Raw genomic sequence first — 23,990 nt, 5'->3', positions numbered from 1 at the left:
GAACTTAAAATATAAGTGACAGAGTTTGTGAATCTTTGGTCACAGCATTTTGCCAGATATTCACTGACATGGAACTAATATGCAGTACAGGATACATCTAGATACTGAGAAGTTCTCCAAAAGGATTCCTTTGAGGACGGTGGATGTGAGTCACCCTGCTCAGAGCTGACAAATGAAATTCACCCAAACCACATACTGTACCTTGCTTAATTTCACTCCTGGCCAACTAGCATCATTGTGTTAGGATTTCTGCAAGAGGTGTTTGCCTGATTCTATCATGCCATTGCCATATCCTACTCTCCAGCATCCCATCAATTAAAATCAGGAAGTGGATCTTTCGGTGTCAAGCCAGCTGGGCCCCTTTCCCTGTCTCAGTTACCAGCTGCTACTCTTAGAGCAAGCACCTCCATCTCCTCTTCCTCTTCTGGTGTCATCCTTGACTGCCTTGGTTTCTTCTCCTCTGTTGGGGGTGTCGTTGGGTGGAGGCGGCACAACCTTTGGGCCCAGTGGGGGAGGCCTGGCCTGCACCATCAGCAGCCCTCCTCCCCCTCCATGGGCTCCAACTCAGAAACCTTCTTTCCCATGAAAGATGTGCGTCTTTTGGTGCTGAGCTCTTGCAGGAGCCTGCTGACTCGTGCAAGAGCTTGGCACCAAAAATGGGACATCCAATCAGAAGCTGGGGTGGCTTTTGTAATTCTTGGATACATCGGTATGCCTATGCCATATTGAAAACCAATCTTTACTCTTTTATAAATAGATGATTTTCATGTGAGCCACAATGGGGAAATGCAATATTAAATATTTAATAGCCCTGCTTACAGTATACGGATGTGCCGCCACCATTTTTGTACCCATGAATGTACCGTACCCTCCTTGTTTTAATGGCCTTCATTTTGTAAAGGCATTGGTCTGGATTTAGCCATGTGATCTTGACAAGGGTCATATGCTGCCCACCAAGTGGTGGGACACCCACAACTGTGAGAAGACCTGATTTCTTGCTTGAGGCCCCTGCTATGCTCCTTGTCACTGTGGCTTCCCAATCATTGAGCACTTTCAGGCTTCTGCCGTCAACTGGATTCTTCCTGTTCTGCTGGTTACATAACAGGCTCTTTTGAGAGGCTGCCTTTGATTCTGTTTCCAATGTCCTTGTGTGTTTTCCCCTCCCACTTCTAACATCCTTTGGACTTCCCACTGAAAACCACTTTTGTGAAATCCATAGCAATCAAAAGCTTCATTGTGGCCCCATGCATTGAGTATGTACCTTCCTTCCTAGGAAAGATGCCTTATTTCAGTCATATTATTTCCCCACAAAGCCTGTTACTAACTCTGATTAGCAGCAGCTCCTCAGGTTCTTGGCTAGGGGTCTTCCCCATTACCTGTCAGCTGAGCTTTTTAACAGGACATGGTTGGATTGAATGTGGGTCTTCTCATGCAAAACAGCTGTGCTATTGTTACAATTCTGTCTATCTGTGTATTTTAGTGGAACCCAAAGATCTACCAACCACCCAGAGGCACCAGGCCTGCACTAAAGTGCTTTTAACTGGGACTTTGAAAATAATAATAATAATAATAATAATAATAATAATAATAATAATAATAATAATATGGCAGCCATCATGATTGGGTTTGTTCTGATGCCTCAGTTTACATGGGAATTCCTATCCGATGCTTGGGATAGAGCATGAATTCAGAACATATGACACAAAGGAGGCTTGAGGCTGTATAAAATCAAATTATTTTATTTATTTATTTTTGGTTAATAATTACAATACATTTTTTGAATATATAAAGAGAGCAGGTGTTTTGGTTCCCCCCAGTGCATTCTTCAGACAGACAGGGTCTGGTCTCACTGTACATTCTGTAGTGTTTGGAGCAGAATGGGACATTTGCTTATTTGCTTGCTCTGCCATCTCATTATTGGAGTCACAGGCATTTGTTAATGGTACTGACAACTCAGGAACAATGGGAAAATGGGGCAGTAGAAAAAACAAACCCAAGTCTATGGGAGTTTCTGCTCAGTGCGGTTCCTGATAATAAGTCTTCCCACAACCAAGGCCCGGAGATTAAGGATGTATGAAGAGCGCTTTTGGATCAGCATTCTGTTCTCACAGTGGCCAATGGGAAGCTCGCAAGCAGGAGATGGTTCCAACAACACTCTCCCTGCTTGTGATTCCCAGCAAATGTCTCTCTCTGTCTCTGTGTCTTTCTCAACCGAGAGGCAGAAGGCCAAAGAAATATAGGACAGGAAATATGGTGATTATTGCTTTTGTCACAGCAGCAGATAACGACATATAATTAGAGCAGGACAAGGAATATATTTCTGAAAGAATAATCTCACTGTAAGAATAGGTTGTAGCTATGAACAAATGTCTTTTCTGAAGCTGCTGATTATGGTATAAAGGGAGAGAAAACCAGGGCTGACTGAAGTCATTTTGCTGCCTGAAGGGAAGCATGTGTCAGTGTCTCCCCCATTCCAGGTACAAAAGCTGTCTAGACTGCCAGTTGAATTCTTAACTTCAACACTAGTGCCAGGACAAACTCCACAGGCAGCAGGTAGGTGATGCAGGTCAGCCACATGGTACACAGTTTTGTGTGCCCCTCAGTGTCATTCTACCTAATGGTGGAGCCGGCCCTGGATACAAAACTAACAGGTTAATAATACTATATTCTCTGGCAATGTAGGATTGCTAAAGGAGTGAAAAAAGATAAGGTCTGGCTTGAAACAGAGAGACAGGTTTGTACTGATTAACATTGAACATATCTGAGATTTGTCAGGTCACAAAGGCAGGTGGCTGAGTATCTTCTAAAGTCACAAAATATTCCCTGAGTAGTCTTAAGATACCAAAATATACACTTCCATTGGGCAATTGGCTCCTCTTTTTGTCCTGCAATCGAGATCAGCCTCACATGGGAACAAGGTCGGTTATGCCTCTCTTGCCCTTTGATCCAAACCCCACAAGATTCACATAGCTCCCTTTTTTCTGAAAGAAGCCAGGTAGCATTTAAACAAAACAAACAAAGATGTCCCCAAAATTCTAAGGAAGGTGGGGAAGTGGGTGGTGTTTGGCAAAATTAGCAGTAATTGTGGAACTGGGGAGATTCTCATAAACTGGAGCCTGTCCTGCAAGCGTTAGTGACATTTTCAGTAAACCCATGGAAAGCTCTTATTTCAGGGGATTTCCTGCTCTTTGGCACTACATAAGAATTATACATGTTGCTACATAAATGAAAGTCTATATAGAACTGTGTTTACAGATTAAACACAGTGAGCAAGATCCTGCAGAAGTCAAACATGTTGGTAGCACCTTTGGGGAGAAAAGAGGTTACGCAAAGGAAAGGCTCACCTCTACCAGTGAGATCAGGTGCTTTGCTTCTGCAGGATTATATCTATCTCATATAGCAGCTTAATTGGAAAGACAAACACATAGTAATTAAATTAAGGGAATGGGAAGATAAGGGCAGAAAAAATATTAGTAAATAAAATACAAGTAATATACGGTAGGTTCATTTTTAGGTAGTACACAGGCTGGTTAAAACAAAAACAGTAAGGAAGTCTATGAACCCAAAGTCAGAACCATTCCTACCGAGAAGCTAGGCACTGAGTCTAGATGGGGTGCTTCTGGTTTTGGGAAGAGCCATACTACACAAATTCTTCAATTCCATATTAGTTCAATGAAGGCCTCTCTGGGTTTCAGATCCAGAACAAGAGGTGAATTAGGCCACCTGCCTGCAAGAAGATAAGGGTCATGCCTACTCTCATGCCGTAAGGCACCTTATGCATCTCTCTTTCTCAGTTTCCAATTAGCTGAGTTTAAGGAGAACACAAACATGTACCTCTCTTGCTACGTTTCTGCTCAGTGCTGCTTTTTTGTACACCTGAGATGCTGAATGCAACAGCCCTTGAGAAAGCTGAAAGTTCTTTTGCTGGTCGTGAAACCAGTTTTCAGAGACCCTCTTAAAAGGTTATGTGTTTGTCAGAGTTTCAGGATTGGGGGCTTGGGCAAAAGGGTTAGGGCATTTCTTCCACTGCTCTGGCTCTGAGGAAATGGCTGCAAGGTTCCTTGGGTCAAGCAAAGCAAGAATCCACAGCACAGTGCCATTCTGTGCCATTCTCTGGATTTATCAGAGTGGCTGTTGCATCTTCCCACACTCCTTCAATACTAGTTTGGAATGAGCAGATAATGTGACCTCCAAGGAGGTACAACACCAGCATGGGTATCTCCCCAAAGAGAGCTGCATGTTAACATTAACTGGAATGGTGTGTGTGTGTGTGTGTGTGTGTGTGTGTGTGTGTGTGTTTAGTGGGGGAAGGACATCACAGAGAAGTGGCAAGTGCACCTTTCTGGGAGCCATACATTGATTTTCAGGACCACAGTGTGGTACAGATGCCCTGGGGTGGTTGTGCAGCCAACACACCTTCCACAGCATTCATATGACACAGCCAAAGAAAACATGTTATTTATCATAATATGCAAGATAGTGACTGGACTACACCCCCCCAACCTTAAATAGCCATCTCTCTCTCCTCTCTTCCTCTCAAGGAAATGTTTTTGCTGCTCATCAAGGCACACTGTTTTCTTTTGTGGAGCCATTGTCTGAAAAATCCCTGCCAGAATCGAATAGATTTTCCAAACGCCTTTTAAGAGGATGCTTTTTGAGTCACAGCTTCACAGGGTCACAGGCTTGCCTTCCAGCTGACCTAGCCTGGCTCAAAAACACCTGAGGCATATTTTCTCTTTATGTTTTTCCAATATTGTTGGATATATTGAACCTCACTACCCTAGATGGCTAAAGGTCTTTATGGTCCCTGCTGAATGACTAACATTCATTGCCGAGAAAGTTTTCACACCCATTTCTTTCTGTAAGAGATTTTGAGGAAAGTGGAGCTAATGGCAAATCTACAGGCCAGGGAAAAGGATGTTATGTAATCTTCATTTTCTCCTCCAAGGGAGATTTCTATGAGGAAAGGGCTGGGAGGGGGCCTGGGATTTGTAATGGAGAATTATCCCACACCCTTCCTAAACTATAATTTCCAGGGCTCTTTGGGGGAAGTCATGGCAGTTACACAGTTACAATTGTCAGATTTTTCATTGGGAGAAAGAGGGAAGGGAAGTTTGCTCTGGAAAAGAATGAGCTCATCTAATTATTCCCTTATTAGCTTTTATCTGTTTTGCAGTGCAAGCTCATTGTAATCTGATGTGGACTGGGAAAGGGGTGGGATTCTGGCAGATGTAAATTTGGTAATGATAATAAGGAACCAAAAATGAGGAAAAGAGAAATTCTTATTTCTACCTGAAAGTGTGAGAGAAGTGATCCCTGAAGAATATGCCCCTGTTAACAGAACCAGAATTTTCAGTGTATATCCCAAAGCTTTGAGAAAGACGCCCCCAAAGAATGACAATGCAATGGGTAAAACTGCATTTTTTCCCCTTTAAACAATTTTGCTGCACAGAAGGTTAGAAAATAAAAGATCAGCAGAAATATACCCTTTAAGACAGCTGCTCTTCAAAGGACTTCTATCTGCTTTGGGGGTTTAATACCTTGGAGAGATGGACCTGGATAAGAGTGTGATCTCTTATCCCCCTTTTTGCGTGAAAAGAACACCCCACTGATTCTATTAAGCAGGCAGCACAAATAGGAAGCTTGATGAATATACTGTATGGTGAAAGATGTGTAAAATGAAGAGGAGCAGCCCTGAGCCAGTTACACTGGAGGAGCAGAGTACTGAATTACTGAGTTGTAGTCAGGAGGTGGGCTGTGGCACTCCAGGGTGGGATCAACTGGCAGGAGAACATACTGTTCCTGGACGGCATCGTTCACCTGTGTTGCTGACAGGTACTTCACAGCCTCGCGCTCGTTCTCCGAGAATACAGACTCTTTGCTCTTGTTGATGGCTTTTCTCCTGTGGGAGGAAAAGTGAGTGAAAATTCAGCAAAAATGTCCTCTCAAAAACAAACCAGCACTTTCATACACATTTTTCATAACATTTTTTGTTGGACTACTACACTGCAAAACCCAGTGAGGTGTGGATTAAGAAGGATAGCTGTGCTTTGGTCTGTGGATTATTTATGGAAGTAGGAATTAGAAAGGTTCACATTAAAATGCAAACCAAACCAAGTCTCTCCTTCATCCCTACCCTTAAGACATAAAATATTTGTGTTCCGAATAATGGTATAATGGGTTAAAGGGTCACACTAAGACCAAGGAGTCCCAGGTCTCCTTGGTGATATAATATAATATAATATAATATGGTGATATATAATGTAATGAATGAATAAATTCATCTAATATCTTTCTGCTTCCTGGCTCCACATCAGCTTGAACCATTGTGTGCTGCAGAGAATTCTGGGACGTGCCACACTTGGTTCACCAAGGACACTGGCCCAGCCTGTGGATTTGTGTGTTGTCTCATGTGAATTCAAACCAGTTTGCAGCATGGAAGAGGTGGTGGCAGTTGGTGGTTGAGATAACTCTACGTGGGGCTACCTTTGAAGGTGACCCAGAAACTGCAACTAATCCAGAATGCAGCAGCTAGACTGGTGACTGGGAGTGGCCGCTGGGACTACATAACACCGGTTCTGAGAGATCTACACTGGCTCCCAGTACGTTTCCGAGCACTATTCAAAGTGTTGGTGTTGACCTTTAAAGCCCTAAACGGCCTTGGTCCTGTATACCTGAAGGAGCGTCTCCACCTCCACCATTCACCCCGGACACTGAGATCCAGCACCGAGGGCCTTCTGGCGGTTCCCTCATTGGGAGAAGTGAGGCTACAGGGAACCAGACAAAGGGCCTTCTCGGTAGCAGCACCCGCCCTGTGGAACGCCCTTCCATCAGATGTCAAGGAAATAAGCGGCTATCCTAATTTTAAAAGACATCTGAAGGCAGCCCTGTTTAGGGAAGCTTTTAATATTTAATGCTGTATTGTTTTAATATTCAATTGGGAGCCGCCCAGAGTGGCTGGGGAGACTCAGCCAGATGGGCCGGGGTGTAAAGAATAAATTATTATTATTATTATTATTATTATTATTATTATTATTATTATTATACACTGCTACCAAATCACAGGTACAGTAACATCCTAGATTTCTCCTGTGAGCATCTATCTGTTGTTTTTACTGCTCTAACATCCTGGAAAATCCTGTCTGAAGGCAAAGGAATGATCTGTATAGTACTATTATTTTATGGTGTCTGCCTAGAACACAGGTGGAAAACCATTCTGAGTGGAACATTAGGAACATAAGAAGCTGCCTCATATGCAGTCAGAGGTCTACATGGGCTCAGAACAGCCTATACTGACTGGTAGTGGCTCTCCAGGGTTTTAGGCAGAAGTGTCTCCTAGCTGTACCTGGAGATGCCTGGGATTGAACCTGGGAACTTCTGTATGCAGTGCTATGCTCTACCATTTAGCTAAATAAGGTCTGTGAGATCCTTGCTCCTGGGAAGGGAGACATTTGAGGCAAAGACTGTTAACTATGAAAGGCTTTAAAAGAGCATTGGACAAATTCATGGAGGAAAAGGCCATCAATGGCTGCTAGCATGATGGCACCTCTACTGGTGGAGGCAGGGTGCCTCTGAATACCAGCTGCTGGAAATTGCAGGTAGGGTGATTATTTATTTATTTTCTATACTGTTTAATATATTAAAAACATCTCTCAGCGGTGTACAAAAAACTGAAGCAACAACGGACAAGTTAAAATATTACAAAAAAAACATTAAACATAAAAAATGTTTCATTAACATGAAGTTTCTAATATATGTTAATCAATATAAATTCATTTTCCTTCTGGCACACACCCTCCCTCTTAGCTTCCAGGTTCTCACCCAAGGTCCAAACAAACTCTCAGCTCACCCACAAAAGTCTCATGACGACAAGAGTTTCTGTAAAGAGCAGACATTACCCTAGTCTCCCACTCTAGACTTGTTTTTTTATGGGCAGGCCTAAGGTGAATGGCCCCTTCATGGATCACTGCCTTGTCGTGGCGAAGGGGCTTAAATAACTTAGAGAAGTTATGTTTTGACCAAACGTGATCCACCTGGAGAAGGAACTGGCAAGCCACTCCAGTATCCCTGCCAAGAAAACTCTATGGACAAAGACAACAGGCATATAAAAGTTATGACGCTGGAAGATGAGCCCCTCAGGTCGGAAGGCGTCCAACATGCTACTGAGGAAGAGCGGAGGACAAGTACAAGTAGATTCAGAGCTGATGAAGCGGTTGGGCCAAAGCCGAAAGGACGCTCAGTTGCGGATATGCCTGGAAGCGAAAGGAAAGTCCGATGCTGTAAAGAAAAATATTGCATAGGAACCTGGAATGTAAGAACCATGGATAGAGGTAAGCTGGATGTGGTCAAAAATGAGATGGCAAGAATAAATATTGACATCCTGGGCATCAGTGAACTAAAATGGAAGGGAATGGGTGAATTCAGTTCGGGTGACTATCATATCTACTACTGTGGGCAAGAATCCTGTAAAAGAAATGGAGTGGCCCTCATAGTCAACAAAAGAGTGGCAAAAGCTGTAATGGGATGCAATCTCAAAAATGACAGAATGATCTCGATACGAATCCAAGGCAGACCTTTTAACATCACAGTAATCCAAGTTTATGCACCAACTACCGGTGCTGAAGAAAGTGAAATTGACCAGTTCTATGAAGACTTACAACACCTTCTAGAAATGACACCAAAGAAGGATGTTCTTCTCATTACAGGGGATTGGAATGCTAAAGTAGGGGACCAAGAGATAAAAGGAACAACTGGCAAGTTTGGCCTTGGAGTTCAAAATGAAGCAGGGCAAAGGCTAATAGAGTTCTGTCAAGAGAACAAGCTGGTCATCACAAACACTCTTTTCCAACAACACAAGAGACGACTCTACACATGGATATCACCAAATGGGCAGCATCGAAATCAGATTGATTATATTCTCTGCAGCCAAAGATGGAGAAGCTCTATACGGTCAGCAAAAACAAGACCTGGAGCTGACTGTAACTCAGATCATCAGCTTCTTATAGCAAAATTCCAGCTTAAACTGAAGAAAGTAGGAAAAACCACTGGGCCAGTAAGATACAATCTAAATCAAATCCCTTATGAATACACAGTGGAAGTGAGGAACAGGTTTAAGGATTTAGATTTGGTGGACAGAATGCCGGAAGAACTATGGATGGAGGCTCGTAACATTATACATGAGGCAGCAACGAAAACCATCCCAAGGAAAAGGAAATGCAAGAAAGCAAAATGGCTGTCCAACGAGGCCTTACAAATAGCGGAGGAGAGGAGGCAAGCAAAATGCAAGGGAGATAGGGAAAGATACAGGAAACTGAATGCAGATTTCCAAAAAATAGCAAGGAGAGACAAGAGGGTCTTCTTAAATGAGCAATGCAAAGAAATAGAGGAAAACAATAGAATGGGGAAAACCAGAGATCTGTTCAAGAAAATTGGAGATATGAAAGGAACATTTCGTACAAAGATTACCATAATAAAGGACAAAAGTGGTAAGGACCTAACAGAGGCAGAAGACATCAAGAAGAGGTGGCAAGAATACACAGAGGAATTATACCAGAAAGATATGGAGGTCTCGTACACCTCAGGTAGTGTGGTTGCTGACCTTGAGCCAGACATCTTGGAGAGTGAAGTCAAATGGGCCTTAGAAAGCATTGCTAATAACAAGGCCAGTGGAAGTGATGATATTCCAGTTGAACTATTTAAAATTTTAAAAGATGATGCTGTTAAGGTGCTACACCCAATATGCCAGCAAGTTTGGAAAACTCAGCAATGGCCAGAGGATTGAAGAAGATCAGTCTACATCCCAATTCCAAAGAAGGGGAGTGCCAAAGAATGCTCCAACTACCGCACAATTGCGCTCATTTCACACGCTAGCAAGGTTATGCTTAAAATTCTACAAGGCAGGCTTAGGCAGTATGTGGACCGAGAACTCCCAGAAGTGCAAGCTGGATTTCGAAGGGGCAGAGGAACCAGAGACCAAATAGCAAACATGCGCTGGATTATGGAGAAAGCTAGAGAGTTCCAGAAAAACGTCTACTTCTGCTTCATTGACTATGCAAAAGCCTTTGACTGTGTCAACCACAGCAAACTATGGCAAGTTCTTAAAGAAATGGGAGTGCCTGATCACCTCATCTGTCTCCTGAGAAATCTCTATGTGGGACAAGAAGCTACAGTTAGAACTGGATATGGAACAACTGATTGGTTCAAAATTGGGAAAGGAGTACGACAAGGTTGTATATTGTCTCCCTGCTTATTTAACTTATATGCAGAATTCATCATGCGAAAGGCTGGACTAGATGAATCCCAAGCCGGAATTAAGATTGCCGGAAGAAATATCAACAACCTCAGATATGCAGATGACACAACCTTGATGGCAGAAAGTGAGGAGGAATTAAAGAACCTTTTAATGAGGGTGAAAGAGGAGAGCGCAAAATATGGTCTGAAGCTCAACATCAAAAAAACCAAGATCATGGCCACTGGTCCCATCACCTCCTGGCAAATAGAAGGGGAAGAAATGGAGGCAGTGAGAGATTTTACTTTCTTGGGCTCCTTGGTCACTGCAGATGGTGACAGCAGTCACGAAATTAAAAGACGCCTGCTTCTTGGGAGAAAAGCAATGACAAACCTAGACAGCATCTTAAAAAGCAGAGACATCACCTTGCCGACAAAGGTCCGTATAGTTAAAGCTATGGTTTTCCCAGTAGTGATGTATGGAAGTGAGAGCTGGACCATCAAGAAGGCTGATCGCCGAAGAATTGATGCTTTTGAATTATGGTGCTGGAGGAGACTCTTGAGAGTCCCATGGACTGCAAGAAGATCAAACCTATCCATTCTTAAGGAAATCAGCCCTGAGTGCTCACTGGAAGGACAGATCGTGAAGCTGAGGCTCCAATACTTTGGCCACCTCATGAGAAGAGAAGAATCCTTGGAAAAGACCCTGATGTTGGGAAAGATGGAGGGCACTAGGAGAAGAGGACGACAGAGGACGAGATGGTTGGACAGTGTTCTTGAAGCTACGAACATGAGTTTGACCAAACTGCGGGAGGCAGTGCAAGACAGGAGTGCCTGGCGTGCTATGGTCCATGGGGTCACGAAGAGTCGGACACGACTAAACGACTAAACAACAACAACAACAAAAGGTGAATGGCAGTTCCTTAGGCTGCCCATTTTGTTGTTGTTTAGTTGCTCAGTCGTGTCCTGAGTCCTATTCAGCTGCACTCTCCACACCCAGTTCCAGGTGCAGCAGGTTTGCTGAGTTTCCCAGGGGGCTTAGAGGATGGGAAGATGACCCTCCACCAATCACAGCTCTTTCTTCACCCTCTGTTCTCTCCTCCTCCTCTAGCTGCTTTTGCACTCAGGTTCTGCTTATGGACTGCCCTTTGAGGCATCTGGTTGGCCATTGTGAGAAAAGGATGTCGGACCATGTCGGCCTTTGGCTTGATCTCTTATGTTCTTATGATAAACATAGGCATGTTTGTATCCTTGCATGCAGTTGGTTTCTCCCCTCTCTTTGTTAAACTCTTCCTGTGAAGAGTATTCATCTATTTCTCACCCACACACCCTGCCATTGGTGACCCCTGATGTTTCTTCTCAGCTGACTCCATAACTCCAGCAGCTTTTATAATTTACCAGGTATTAAACTGGTCAATGGGGATTGAGAAAAACACAAAAATATCTGTGTAACTTGGACCTTGGCCTGGGCGAGTCTTGCAGTGCCCAATAAAAGAAGTGTTATTAAGGCTTAGCCTGGCCACACAATGAGACTCTCAGAGCTCTGTCAGCTCCCAGTATGTAGGAAGAAGGGAGCTTCTTCCCAGCCACCATGTCAAATCTGGGAATGACACTGTCTGTCAGCTAATGTTTAAAGCGAGCCTCTCAAACAATGACATTTTATATTTGCTCCCAAGTCAGAGGGATGACAAGTTTGGTCAGAAGCAGGGAGTGTGGTTAACTATCTCTGGCAGATTTGAAATGCAATTACCATCCTAGAAAATAATCATTTCACCCAAGCTGCACACCCTGAAATTAAGACAACTCTTCAGCCTTTGTTTCCTAATCCTTAACAACTTTTTGTATTTACTGAGATTTCATTTTGTTTTTCCCTTGCTCAACAACTGACCCAATCTTGAGATGCTGCCAGTGTTGTTTACATGATTTGAGATACACATTTTGTTTTCCCATTGAAGTTCTGGAAGCCGCCTTTGGATCTCCTTTCCTACTAGGAGGACCAAAGCCTTGTGGTAGAACACCTGGATGGGAACACCCCCTGTCTGAAACCCAGGGAAGCTACAGTCATTCAGTGTGGACAATACTGAGCTAGATGGACCAATGGTCTATTCTTTTCAAGTGTTCCTCATCTATAAAACAAAGGTGAGGTTGTTTTTCTCCACAGTCAATTGCTCCAGCCATTTCCCCACTATTCTTGTCTGATGTTGTTTTTGTAGCTGGAAATGGAGAAAAGTGGATAGTGCAAGATTGTGAGGAGGTTAAGGTGTGGGAGGGGAAAGCACTTAGCAGGTTTTTTTTAAAGCAATTCCCTGCTTTATATGTAAATAAGGCAGACACATTATGGTGGCCTCATAGGTCTGGAATAGTGGCTCCAAAACCCTATGAATGAGAATGCTTGAGCTCATGCATACTTTCTTAGGAACAAAGTCCATTATGTTCAATTGAGCTTACCGTACTCCCAAATAAGATTGCCTAGGATTTCAGGCTTAATAGATTTTCCCATTCATTAAAAATTCTGTACACAAGGAGCAGCAGCCCTCAAAGAAAGACATCCCAATCAATTTGCTGTTTGCAGCAAGTTATACCTTGCATATGAGTCCTGTAACAATTGCAGTAATTGAGCTGCAGGGGCTTATAATGGGCTTTATGGCTTTTTATAGGTGTGTAATGAGGCTTTATTTTTATTTTTATTTTGCAGGGCAAGCGTGTTTAAGGCCCTTAATGGATTTAATAATGGTTGTAAGTTGAATTAGAATTTGCAGTAGTGAATGTGGTTGTTGAAACAATGGCTATTTCCCCCACAATCTGCTTCATGGGACAATTAATGGGATGTAAAGGTTTAAGGCCTGGAACATGCTCTCAGTCTGTATTAACATGCTAGAAACAGGTGGTGCAAACACTGGAAATTCTAGTGATGCCAGTTGGATGGTCAGGTTGTCTCCCCTGATTTTAGTCAGATTAATTTTTGGGGATATGAATTTGGCATTCAGTGAGCACCTAGATTACCAGAGAAACTTGGCTATTTTAATAAGCATCAGCAAAGGACCTTGTACCAGGTCAGACTATTGGTCCATCTAGTTTAGTTTATGTACACTAATGGTAGGCAAAATGTAGATCAAGAACTACTGATAGATCTCTGGGTGATTTGCAGTTGTTTATAGATGACAACTAAAATGTCATATTTCCCCCCAAAATGTAAAAAGCCTGGGAGGAAAACCAGGAGCAGATTTTTGCATAAAGTTGCTGAGAGTTCAGTTCTGGAACTGAAAACAAATCCTTGATCTGAGCATGTGCTCAGAATTTCAGCTAATCGCAGTTGGTGGATTGAGGGGTTCTAGTAATAAGCAAAGTATATCCCACAAGCCTGAGCTCTTTCCACTTCTGGGTTACACTGATGGGCAATGTAGGGGTCTTTCCAAACCCTACCTGCAGATGCTGGGGTGTGAACCTGGAATCTACTCGGCACAGAGTGTGTGTGCTGTAGCAGGGAGTATGGTCCCTGAGGCAAGTCCCTTAGCTTCAATGTAGGATTCGGACAACCAGTTGGAGCCCCATCAGAAGCAGTTAATGATTATGATTTGCCCCCTAACACTTTAGATTGGAACAGGAAGGCCTGCCACAGTTGAGGAGGGTTGTTCTATTTGATTTTGCTAGGAGAAATGTGTCTGAGGCAAAGGCAGTATCCTTGCTGGAATGCTTCGGCATTCTGATGCCTGAAGCACCTCAGCTATGCCCTACTTGGGGAATATCTTGGTTCTCAGCTAAATTGTTAGGTCTAATTATTTCTGAGCTTAATTGGGTATGACAAAAACAAGGCAGAGCCAATACTTCAATGTATATCAAATAATGGTTTGCTGAAGGAATTCAGAGGAGTATGACGACCAAGGTGCTTCTGCCCTGCTGCAGACGTAAACATGAGGTGTACCTCACTGCTACAGGCCTGTTCAGACGAGAGTGGTGCACAAATTGCCAAATGAAAATGCTCCATACTGCTTGAGGGCACAGAAACGTTGGGGGCAATTTCACAAAATTTCTCCCAGGAGGGGAAAAGAGAATGTCTCCATGGGAGGGGGAGGAAGGGCAGCATATACATTTTCTCTAAGAACTTAAGAAGAGCTTGCTGGATCAGGCCAATGGCCCATCTAGTCCAGCATCCTGTTATCACAGTGGCCAACCAGATGCCTGTGGGGAACCTGCGTGCAGGACCAGAGCGCAAGAGCCCTGGAAGCAGCCATAAATAGCCCTCTCCTCTCTCTGTGTATTACGTCTCGGCCTGCTTCAGCCTTGGAAAATTAATCTAGGGATAGAGAAGAAATTCTCCAACAGTTTCTCAGGGCTGCACACACTCCCTCCCATTGCCTGCCACCCATTCACTGGAAAGGCTGAAAACATCCACATAGCGTGGGTTCTCAGTGCCTGGGAAGTACGAGTACGCTGGGGTGCAGAGGGTGGCCATGCTAGCCGAAGCCCTCACTGCCAACAGAGCCGTGGCGGTCTGAGCCAAAGGTGAGTGAGGCAAGGGGAGGAAAAAGAGGCTCAAAGCTGCCCTGTGATGAGGACAGAACCGAGGGCTGTGATGCCCCATTCACAGAGGTGGCTGCCCATGCCTCTTGCCCCTTGGGCGGTGCCAGTGGCACCCCTTCACTGACCATAAGGGGAAGGAGGCACTGCTGCTGCCCAGCCCTGAAGTCTCAGCCTGGGTGCAGCTTGGGAAGTGAGGGAGCCTGGTTGCACCCCATTACGCCCTTTCAAAAATCTGCAGCCAGGGCCATGGGCCCCCTGGCCTTCCCCACGCTACGCCCCTTGCTAAAAACAGCTCAGTTTTCAGGGAAAAAGTATTCAGATCTTCCTTGCCTTCATTCGATATATCTCTGGAGGGAAGATACAGGACTCACACCCAACTCATATTCAGCCTGTCTCTTTGGATGTTGTTTCTCTTTTCTTAACACCTGACACAGCATACAGTCATTGTTTGTCCAACAGGATTCCCAGTCCCAGAGTTTTATATTTGTCTTCCCTAAACTCTCCAAATTCTTCACTTAAGCATTGCCAATTCCACCGCCTCCTCCACCCTTTCAACTCAGCAAATGCAAGTCAAATAAACAGCTAGATTTGGCGGGGGGTGGAAAGAGGGCGGGAGCCTCAAGAGCCACCCTGGTTTGGAAAACACACTAAGCCTTCCGTAGGGCTTGTAGAAGTAAAGCAGGACTGTTTGTAATAGGTCCAGAATAAATGTTTTTGATAAGAAGAGAGATATCGTTAACAAGGGCGACATACTGATTCCCAGCCAGCCTCAGCAAGCCATGGAGAAGAGAAGAGCTGATACTCAGAGTTGCTTTTTCCAAGTTTGTGGGTAGATGCAAAGCTGTATTTTTCTCAGTGCTTAACTAGGTGTTGGCTTTCAATGACATGGAATGATCCTCATAAATATATGAAATAAACTTTAGGAGTGCAGTTATTTAGTCAACTGAGGCTTAAACCTTATAAACCAGGGATGGAGAACTTACTCCAGCCCAAGGGCCACATTTCCTTCCAAGCAACCTTCCAGGGGCCACATGCTAATGGGCAAGGCTAGAGATAGGCGTGGGCAGAGACACAAATGTGAATTTTACTTTCGTTCTGTAGGCTACTGTCTACACACACTGCAGCACCCAGCTCTATCTATTGTCCAGGGTAGAAAGAGGCATTATTAGAGTTCAAAGACACTTTCCAGCCAGGCAGAAAGAGGGGGGTTACCTTGGCAGAAGGGGTACCACTAAGGAGGGTGTGTGGCCTGGGGAGAGTCCTGCGGTCAGATAAAGAGGTATGGAGGGCCAAATTTGGCCCCCAAACCTGAGATTCCTCATTCCTACTATACACACCAGGACCAGCCTTACCATAGGCAATGTGATGCGTATGGGGTGTGCATGGCAATGTGATGCGTATGGGGTGTGCATGGCAGTGCTGATATGCTGGAGAACAGAGCTTTTATGTGCTGAGAAGCTCTGAGGTGTGGTCAAGGGTGCTTTACTATCACCAGTTAAGGAAAACTAAAATGTGATAAATGTGTAGGTGAATATACAAGATGAACTGAGGTAGCTGTGAGGTTGGAAGGTTGAGAGAGAGTGCTGAGGTAGGTGTGAGTTTTGAAAGGGAGTTTGAACACTGATGGGGGGCAGTCAAGAGTGTTTGGGTGGTGGCAGGGTTAGTTTGATAGGGTAGGGTCAGCATTGTTACTAGATTTTGTTTTATATGAATCACAATCACCATATGCTTTTGTACACTGAGTCATCAAAACCCCATTTTTTGCCATTTCTTTTTTAATAAATTGTTGTATCATACACACATGCCACTTGACTGGCTATGTTAGAGGTGGGAAATAGTCAGATATTCGGTATTTCTGCTGGCAGCAGAAACAATGAGTTATAAAGATAGCTCTCAGAAACCCAGGTCAGGACTGTACATCTTCTTAAGAGAAAGAAAGTGGTACAGAGGACCTGAGGTAAATATGAGGTGGCACAACAGTAAATACCATTGAAATAATGTTCTGGGTATACTTGTACAGATTTGCACTCCTAATCATTTATTTGTTTAAACAAAATTAAAAATCCTTCCAGTAGCACCTTAGAGACCAACTAAGTTTGTCATTGGTATGAGCTTTCGTGTGCATGCACACTTCTTCAGATATCTGCATGCACACGAAAGCTCATACCAATGACAAACTTAGTTGGTCTATAAGGTGCTACTGGAAGGATTTTTTTTATTTCGACTACGGCAGACCAACACAGCCACGTACCTGTAATTAGTTATTTGTTTGATTACTAGCAGCCTCATATATGGTGTTGTTTGGAAATTTCAAGAAACAAAAAAATGAGTGCAGTTTTGACGGGTTTAGTCAGCCTTCTTGATTCAAAATTATGTCCAAACATAAGCAAAAACGTGATCCTTGATCTCATGAACCATCATTCAGAATTTGGCTAAAATCAGGGAAGTTTTGAAAGGTTCATCTTTATTCACACTGTTGTCTAATCGTATCCAAACACAGTGGTGTAGTAATAGGGGGGGCGGGGGAGCAGCAGGCCGGATGGGGCTGACCACCTCCGATGGCTGCTGCCGCGCGACACGGCCGCCGCCATGGAGGAGATGCCCTGATGCAACCGAGTCTGCCTCACTCCGCGGCTTGCTTGCAGGTTTTGCCGCGTCGCCATGTCGCATGTCTCCTGTGATGCGCGGCACATGTGCGCGACAGACACCCCACCAGGGGGCGGGGTGCCTTCGGGTTTGCCACCCTGGGCAGCCAGTCGGCTAGCTACGCTGCAGTCCAAACATAGCTGAAAAATGCTCCTTGATCTAACCAAATTTAGAACCATGCAAATTTGGTTATATCATAAGAGGTGTCCAAGTGCATTTTGGCAAAACAAACCAAAACCAAAAACAATCAATCAAACAAAAAACTTTCCGAATTATATACTGGAGACCAGCCAATCCAATTCAACTCTACTCAAAAGCCAGTCTCGCTGAGTTCAACGGGGCTTACTTCCAGGCTAAGTAGGTATAGCAATGTAAAACATTTATACTAAGTTTAAAAAGTCACAAATTGGGATCAGGGTCAGTGACATGGCCCTTTCCCCTCTTTTTATACACGCCCCCAGACATGAATAATGAATGAATAAAACTTGTATTTCATCACAAACCAATTATTGGATAAACAGTATTAGTTTGTGAAAGGATGCCAATGGCTACATTTGCATGTAAAGCTAAGTGTGGTTTGTTTAAAGCATGGTTTGTTTGATAAACCACAAGTCAGCTCACAGATGACGTAACAAGCCATAGTTTGTTTCTTCAAAGCTTGGTTTGTTTTCCAGCTGCTCTTGCCTCATGAGAGTGTCTGTGGTGGGGTGGCCAAACAAACCATGGTTAAGTAAGGATTTGGACATAATACCAAAACATAGTTAAAACAAGCCATTGTTCATAAGCCAACAACAAAACCATGCCTATATATTACAACTTTTTTTTGCAGAAAATAAACCATGGCTACTCTGCTGGGTTGAATTTGCACATCCAAACAAACCACAGTTAGCCCAAATAAACCATGGATAAGCACACCAGGCCAGTATCAAGTAATATATATTCATCCAGGGGTACTTACGCCAGAGCCATGATTCCATAAGGCCAAGAACGAATCTCCAATCTCTTCCGGCTTTTTATTTCATCCAAAGTCAGCACCATCCCGCTATCTGACTCGCATTCCTAAAGAAGGGGGAAAAAAACAAAGCTTTAGCTTCTTCTAACTGAGGACTGTACAGCTCCTTCAAGCTCAAAATACAATCTCGAGGGAGGGTTAGATTCATAGCAAATACAGCCTGGCAGTGGCAGAAAAAGCAGAATGAAGTGATTCCAACACCAGCTGTTCGATTTTTGCTAACTCTTCCAAGCAGAGTTCCACCCCTCTATAATTTTTGTAATGCAAACAGCTTTTCTTCCCTTAGTGATGACACCATCAGAACCACAGGAGGCTTCACAAGCCTTGTTTATGGAGGGTCCATTAAGCCCATGGTTAGGGAACCACCAAATATTGACTCTTCTCTAACCTGCTGCCCTCCAGATGTTTGGACCACAGTTCTCATCAGTCCCAGCCAGCAAAGCCAGGCAATGCAGAATTCCCATGATTAGGTTTTCCAGCTTGCCTGCTTTATTTTATTTGTAAACTAATTGGGAGATCTGCATAATTCCTGTGAAGATTGAAGTAGTGCCCACTATAGATAAGTTTTTGGGGTTTTTGGATCGACTCTTTCAGGTCATTTCCCCAAAGTATATCAACACATCCCAAGCAGCAATTGGCACCAAAAAGGGAAAAATACCAGTGCATCATATTCATTTAGCCCATCATATTCAAAAGAGCCATGTGGGGATGTTAATTGGTGAGAGAGAGAGAGAGAGAGAGAGAGAGAGAGAGAGAGAGAGAGAGAGAGAGAGAGAGAGATCCTGATCACAGGTGTCCTGTGTCACATTTTTAGTTTGGCCCTACATGCTTTCATCAAAAGTCAGTCCCTTGTCCAAGGATCATGTTGTTGTTGTTTAGTCGTTTAGTCGTGTCCGACTCTTCGTGACCCCATGGACCATAGCACGCCAGGCACTCCTGTCTTGCACCGCCTCCCGCAGTTTGGTCAGACTCATGTTGGTAGCCTCAAGAACACTGTCCAACCATCTCGTCCTCTGTCGGCCCCTTCTCCTTGTGCCCTCAATCTTTCCCAACATCAGGGTCTTTTCCAGGGAGTCTTCTCTTCTCATGAGGTGGCCAAAGTATTGGAGCCTCAGCTTCACGATCTGTCCTTCCAGTGAGCACTCAGGGCTGATTTCCTTCAGAATGGATAGGTTTGATCTTCTTGCAGTCCATGGGACTCTCAAGAGTCTCCTCCAGCACCAGAATTCAAAAGCATCAATTCTTCTCCAAGGATCATACTTAACCACAAAGCAAGCTGTTTTATACTGACTCAAGACCATTGGCCTATATCACTCTGTCTTGTTTACATCATAGAAAAGACTCTCCAGATGTGGACTCCAACTCCCATCATCCTTGACCACTGGAGATGATGAGTGGTGCTGATGAGAGTTGTGGTTCATAACATCTAGAGGGCACCATGTTGGCTATCCCTACTCTACATGGAACAATTGCAGCTTTTCAGGATTTCTGTTTTTTTTGGGGGGGGGCATTACCAGCACTACTTAGAGATGCCAGAGATTGAACTTGGGACATTCTGCGTACAAAGCATAGCCCTTGTAGTTCATATAAGTGACTATAATGAGTTCTGTGACACAACAACATTTCTGAGCTGCTGAAACCATGCATATTTCCATGCACATGTGTACAATATGACATATGGAGACACCTGTCAACATAAATGGCACATCTGTGAGACTGCAGCTCAGCTGGGAACCCAGCAGTGGCCCCATATGTATCCATTCATTCATTCATTCATTCAATGAATTGATCTGAGATGGGAGGGGGATCTTATGATATGAATGAGAGGAAAGCTAGGTTTAAATACTTCCATGGAGAAAGCATTTCTTTAGAATGGTAGTGCCCCACTGGTTTTAAGATAGATCTACTCCTGTGATTAGAGAGCCCACTCTCTACTTTAAATTCAAAGATATTCTTGGCAGAGAAATGACTTAACCTCCCCATTCTCAGCCACCTGGCTTACAGCTGGCTGCAGTTTCATTTATAATGCTGGCACTCTGCAGTTAGCCTGTAAATTATTTCCTCTCTTGGTTTTATGAAGATAATGCTGGGCTGAGGGGAAGAGGCAAGCTTTAAAAAACCATATAAAATTAACGTACACAGATGGTATAGTGAGGGTGGGCTAATTATATAAAAAGCAAAGATGCTTTTATTTGATTCATTTGTCTTTCCCATGTATTAAATCCTGGGTATGTTTAGCAAGAGGGATTTCTCCGGGGTGGGGGTGGGGGTTAGTGTTTAGAGCAGGGGAAGTGGAATTCCTCTGAATAACAGTTTCTGGGAGTCACAGGTGGGAAAAGTGCTGTTGCACCTGGATCCTTCTCTTGTGCTTCTCATGACCCTTGTTTGGCCACTGTGAAAAAAGGATGGGCCCTTGTCCTGATCCAGCACAGTTTTTCTTCTTACTTTCAGAGGTTGGGCATTTGCCAAGGAAGGGCAATTGGTTAGCGAGTACCTTATCAAAATTTGTATCTTATTCACTGCAGCAATTATAATTATGGTTTTCCACTGCTTGTATGGTTTTAACAAGTTCGATATATTCTTTACAGTTGCGTTGAGAGAGAGAAAAAAACCATGTGCTCAGGCAGCAATGGCAATAAGAATGATCTCATATTTTTTTTGCTGGCAGTACAGAGGGCCAAACGACAAATGACTTTTATACTGACAGTTCTGCCTTGGGTGCAGGGTTTCCCTTACACACACTTGACCACACAAAGGGTAGCGGGGACATTAACCCCACTTTGCTCCCTGTGCCTGCAATCTGTGTTGCAAAATATGCCCAGGAAGCTGTCTGTCTCTGATCTCCCTGTTCAGGTTTTCTATGCATTGCAGAGCACTGGAGGGCAGCATCCAACAAAGTGTCAGAAACTGACCCCGGCAAAACACATTTCTATGTATTCTGGCCCTGGAAATCCTGACATTGCTGTGATCAGGATGGTCACTTTTTAATTTTATATTTTATTATTAAAAATTACTCACACACTACAATCCTAACCAAGAAAGAAAATAAGACGCCAACTTGGATGGCTTTGAAATGGGAATAGACAAATTCATAGGGGATAGGGCTATCAATGGCTACTAACCGTGCTGGTTATGTTCCACTGTCAGAGGTAGCATGTTTCTGAATACAGTCATACCTTGGTTTAAGTTCGCTTCGGTTTGAGTACTTTCAGTTTAAGTACTCCACGGACACGTCTGGAACAGATTAATCCACTTTCCATTACTTTCAATGGGAAAGTTCACTTCAGGTTAAGTATGCTTCAGGTTAAGTACAGACTTCCAGAACCAATTACACTCATACTTCGGGTTAAGTACGCTTCAGTTTGAGTACTCCGCGGACCCATCTGGAACTGATTAATCCACTTTCCATTACTTTCAATGGGAAAGTTCGCTTCAGGTTAAGTACGTTTCAGTTTAAGTACTCCGCGGACTGTCTGGAACAGATTAATCCACTTTCCATTACTTTCAATGGGAAAGTTCGCTTCAGGTTAAGTACGCTTCAGGTTAAGTACAGACTTCCAGAACCAATTGTACTACACTTGGGCAAAAAAAATGAAAGGCACAAATACAGGATGAGTGACACCTGGCTTGAGAGTAGTACATGTGAAAAGGATCTAGGAGTCTTGGTAGACCACAAACTTGACATGAGTCAACAGTGTGATGCAGGAGCTAAAAAAGCCAATGCAATTCTGGGCTGCATCAATAGGAATATAGCATCTAGATCAAGGGAAGTAATAGTACCACTGGTCAGACCTCACCTGGAATACTGTGTCCAGTTCTGGGTACCACAGTTCAAGAAGGATATTGACAAGCTGGAATGTGTCCAGAGGAGGGCAACCAAAATGGCGAAAGGCCTGGAAACAATGCCTTATGAGGAGCTGGGTATGTTTAGCCTGGAGAAGAGAAGGTTAAGGGGTGATATGATAGCCATTTTCAAATATATAAAAGGATGTCATATAGAAGAGGGTGAAAGGTTGTTTTCTGCTGCTCCAGAGAAGCGGACACGGAGCAATGGATTCAAGCTACAAGAAAGAAGATTCCACCTAAACATTAGGAAGAACTTCCTGACAGTAAGAGCTGTTCGACAGTGGAATTTGCTACCAAGGAGTGTGGTGGAGTCTATTTCTTTCGAGATCTTTAAGAGGAGGCTTGACAGCCATCTGTCAGGAATGCTTTGATGGTGTTTCCTGCTTGGCAGGGGGTTGGACTGGATGGCCCTTGTGGTCTCTTCCAACTCTATGATTCTATGAATTGTGTACTTAAACTGAGGTGCCACTGTACTAGCTGCTAGAAACTGCAGAAGGAGAGAGTGCTGTTACTCTCAGGTCCTGCTTGTGGGCATCCTGTGAAAGCCCCCCTGGCCTGACTCAGCAGGCTCTTATGACAGCTTATGAACTGATAAATGCATCACCTCTACTACTCTCTTCTATGGGCACTGTGAATTATAAAAGAATTCATTATGAAAAAACATGATGAAGAGCAAGTGACTATTTATATGCACACAATGCATAGGCAGATATATTTGTAACAGGTGCATTACTAAATTATGATACATTAGGAATGCAGGAAGCCATGTCCAACTAGGCCAGTGCTGTCTGCAAGGGAAGAGTTATTAAGCCTCCTATCCTCCATACTATGGACTAAATTGCTACCCCTTCTTCTACAAGCTGACAATTTTGTGTTCAGAAAGTCCCAAGCCTGCAGCTAAAGACACACAGATGTACCTAGAGCATCTGCTTTGCATGCAGAAGGTCCCAGGCTTAAACCCACCACGTCAAGATAAGGGCTGGGGAAGACACTTGGCTAGAGAGCTACTGCTAATCTGTGTACAGACCCTACAGACAGTACTGACCTAGATGACTCCTCCTGCCTTCCCTGCAACAGGTGCCTGTCTGATTTTGACTGGTAACTGATTCCAGAGAGCTGGAGCTGCAACACTAAAAGCTAAGCACACTTCTGGGGCATATGGTACTCTCCAAAGTGCCCCATCTAAGGAGTGCAGTTGCTGGGCAGGAATATAGTGGGCAAGGTGGTCCCATAGATATCCTGGTCCCAAGTTGTTTAGCACTTCACATGTTAAATACAGGTTTAAACTCAGTTTATTGGCTCTCATCCAGCTGTGGCCAGACACTAGTCCAGAGGCTGCATGGCTACTCTTGATTCAGATGTTATGGAGATACAGAGCTGCATACCATCAGCATACAGATGATACTTTCCTCCACATCCCTAATGGCCATTATCAAAAGCTTCATATAGATGATAACACTGGGGACAAAATGGTCCCCCATAACATAAATGCGAACTGGCCAATGAACAGTACTGTAGGTGGGACTGTAACTGCTGTTAAACACTCATCTCAGAGGAGAATGTTGTGGTTGGAGGTATCAAAAGCTGAGAAAAAGGCAAAAGAAACAAGATTGTAGTCCCCTTGTTCCTCTCCTGAGAGAGAGATCATCCACCAGGAGGACCAAGGCTGACTCAGTGTCAAAACCAGCTCTGAAACCAGATTGAAATGGGTTTGGACAATAAGTTTCATCCAAGAATG

The 23,990-nt window shown here is 43.8% G+C and overlaps 1 protein-coding gene and 1 long non-coding RNA gene across 4 annotated transcripts in view; one reads left to right on the top strand and one right to left on the bottom strand.

The window, feature by feature from the left end:
• The window catches only part of LOC148686600 (uncharacterized), a 93,271-nt gene that overhangs the window by 58,172 nt on the left and 11,109 nt on the right, over window positions 1-23,990 (top strand). The window lies entirely within an intron of this gene.
• The window catches only part of LOC118084151 (vascular endothelial growth factor receptor kdr-like), a 198,883-nt gene continuing 176,616 nt past the window's right edge, over window positions 1,724-23,990 (bottom strand). For all 3 annotated transcript variants that reach the window (XM_035113499.3, XM_035113500.3, XM_088664660.1), the window contains 2 exons: window positions 18,353-18,453; window positions 1,724-5,902 (listed from right to left, as the gene is read on the bottom strand). In XM_035113499.3, coding sequence (XP_034969390.1) covers window positions 5,704-5,902; window positions 18,353-18,453 — 300 coding nt within the window. In that variant the 3' untranslated portion in view covers window positions 1,724-5,703. The remainder of the gene's footprint in view (window positions 5,903-18,352; window positions 18,454-23,990) is intronic.

The sequence above is a fragment of the Zootoca vivipara genome, chromosome Z2 (genome assembly GCF_965207765.1).
Source record: "Zootoca vivipara chromosome Z2, rZooViv2.hap1.1, whole genome shotgun sequence".
Taxonomy (NCBI): Eukaryota; Metazoa; Chordata; class Lepidosauria; order Squamata; family Lacertidae; genus Zootoca; species Zootoca vivipara.
Note: the sequence above shows the minus strand (reverse complement) of the source record. Positions and strands in the feature narration are given on the sequence as shown.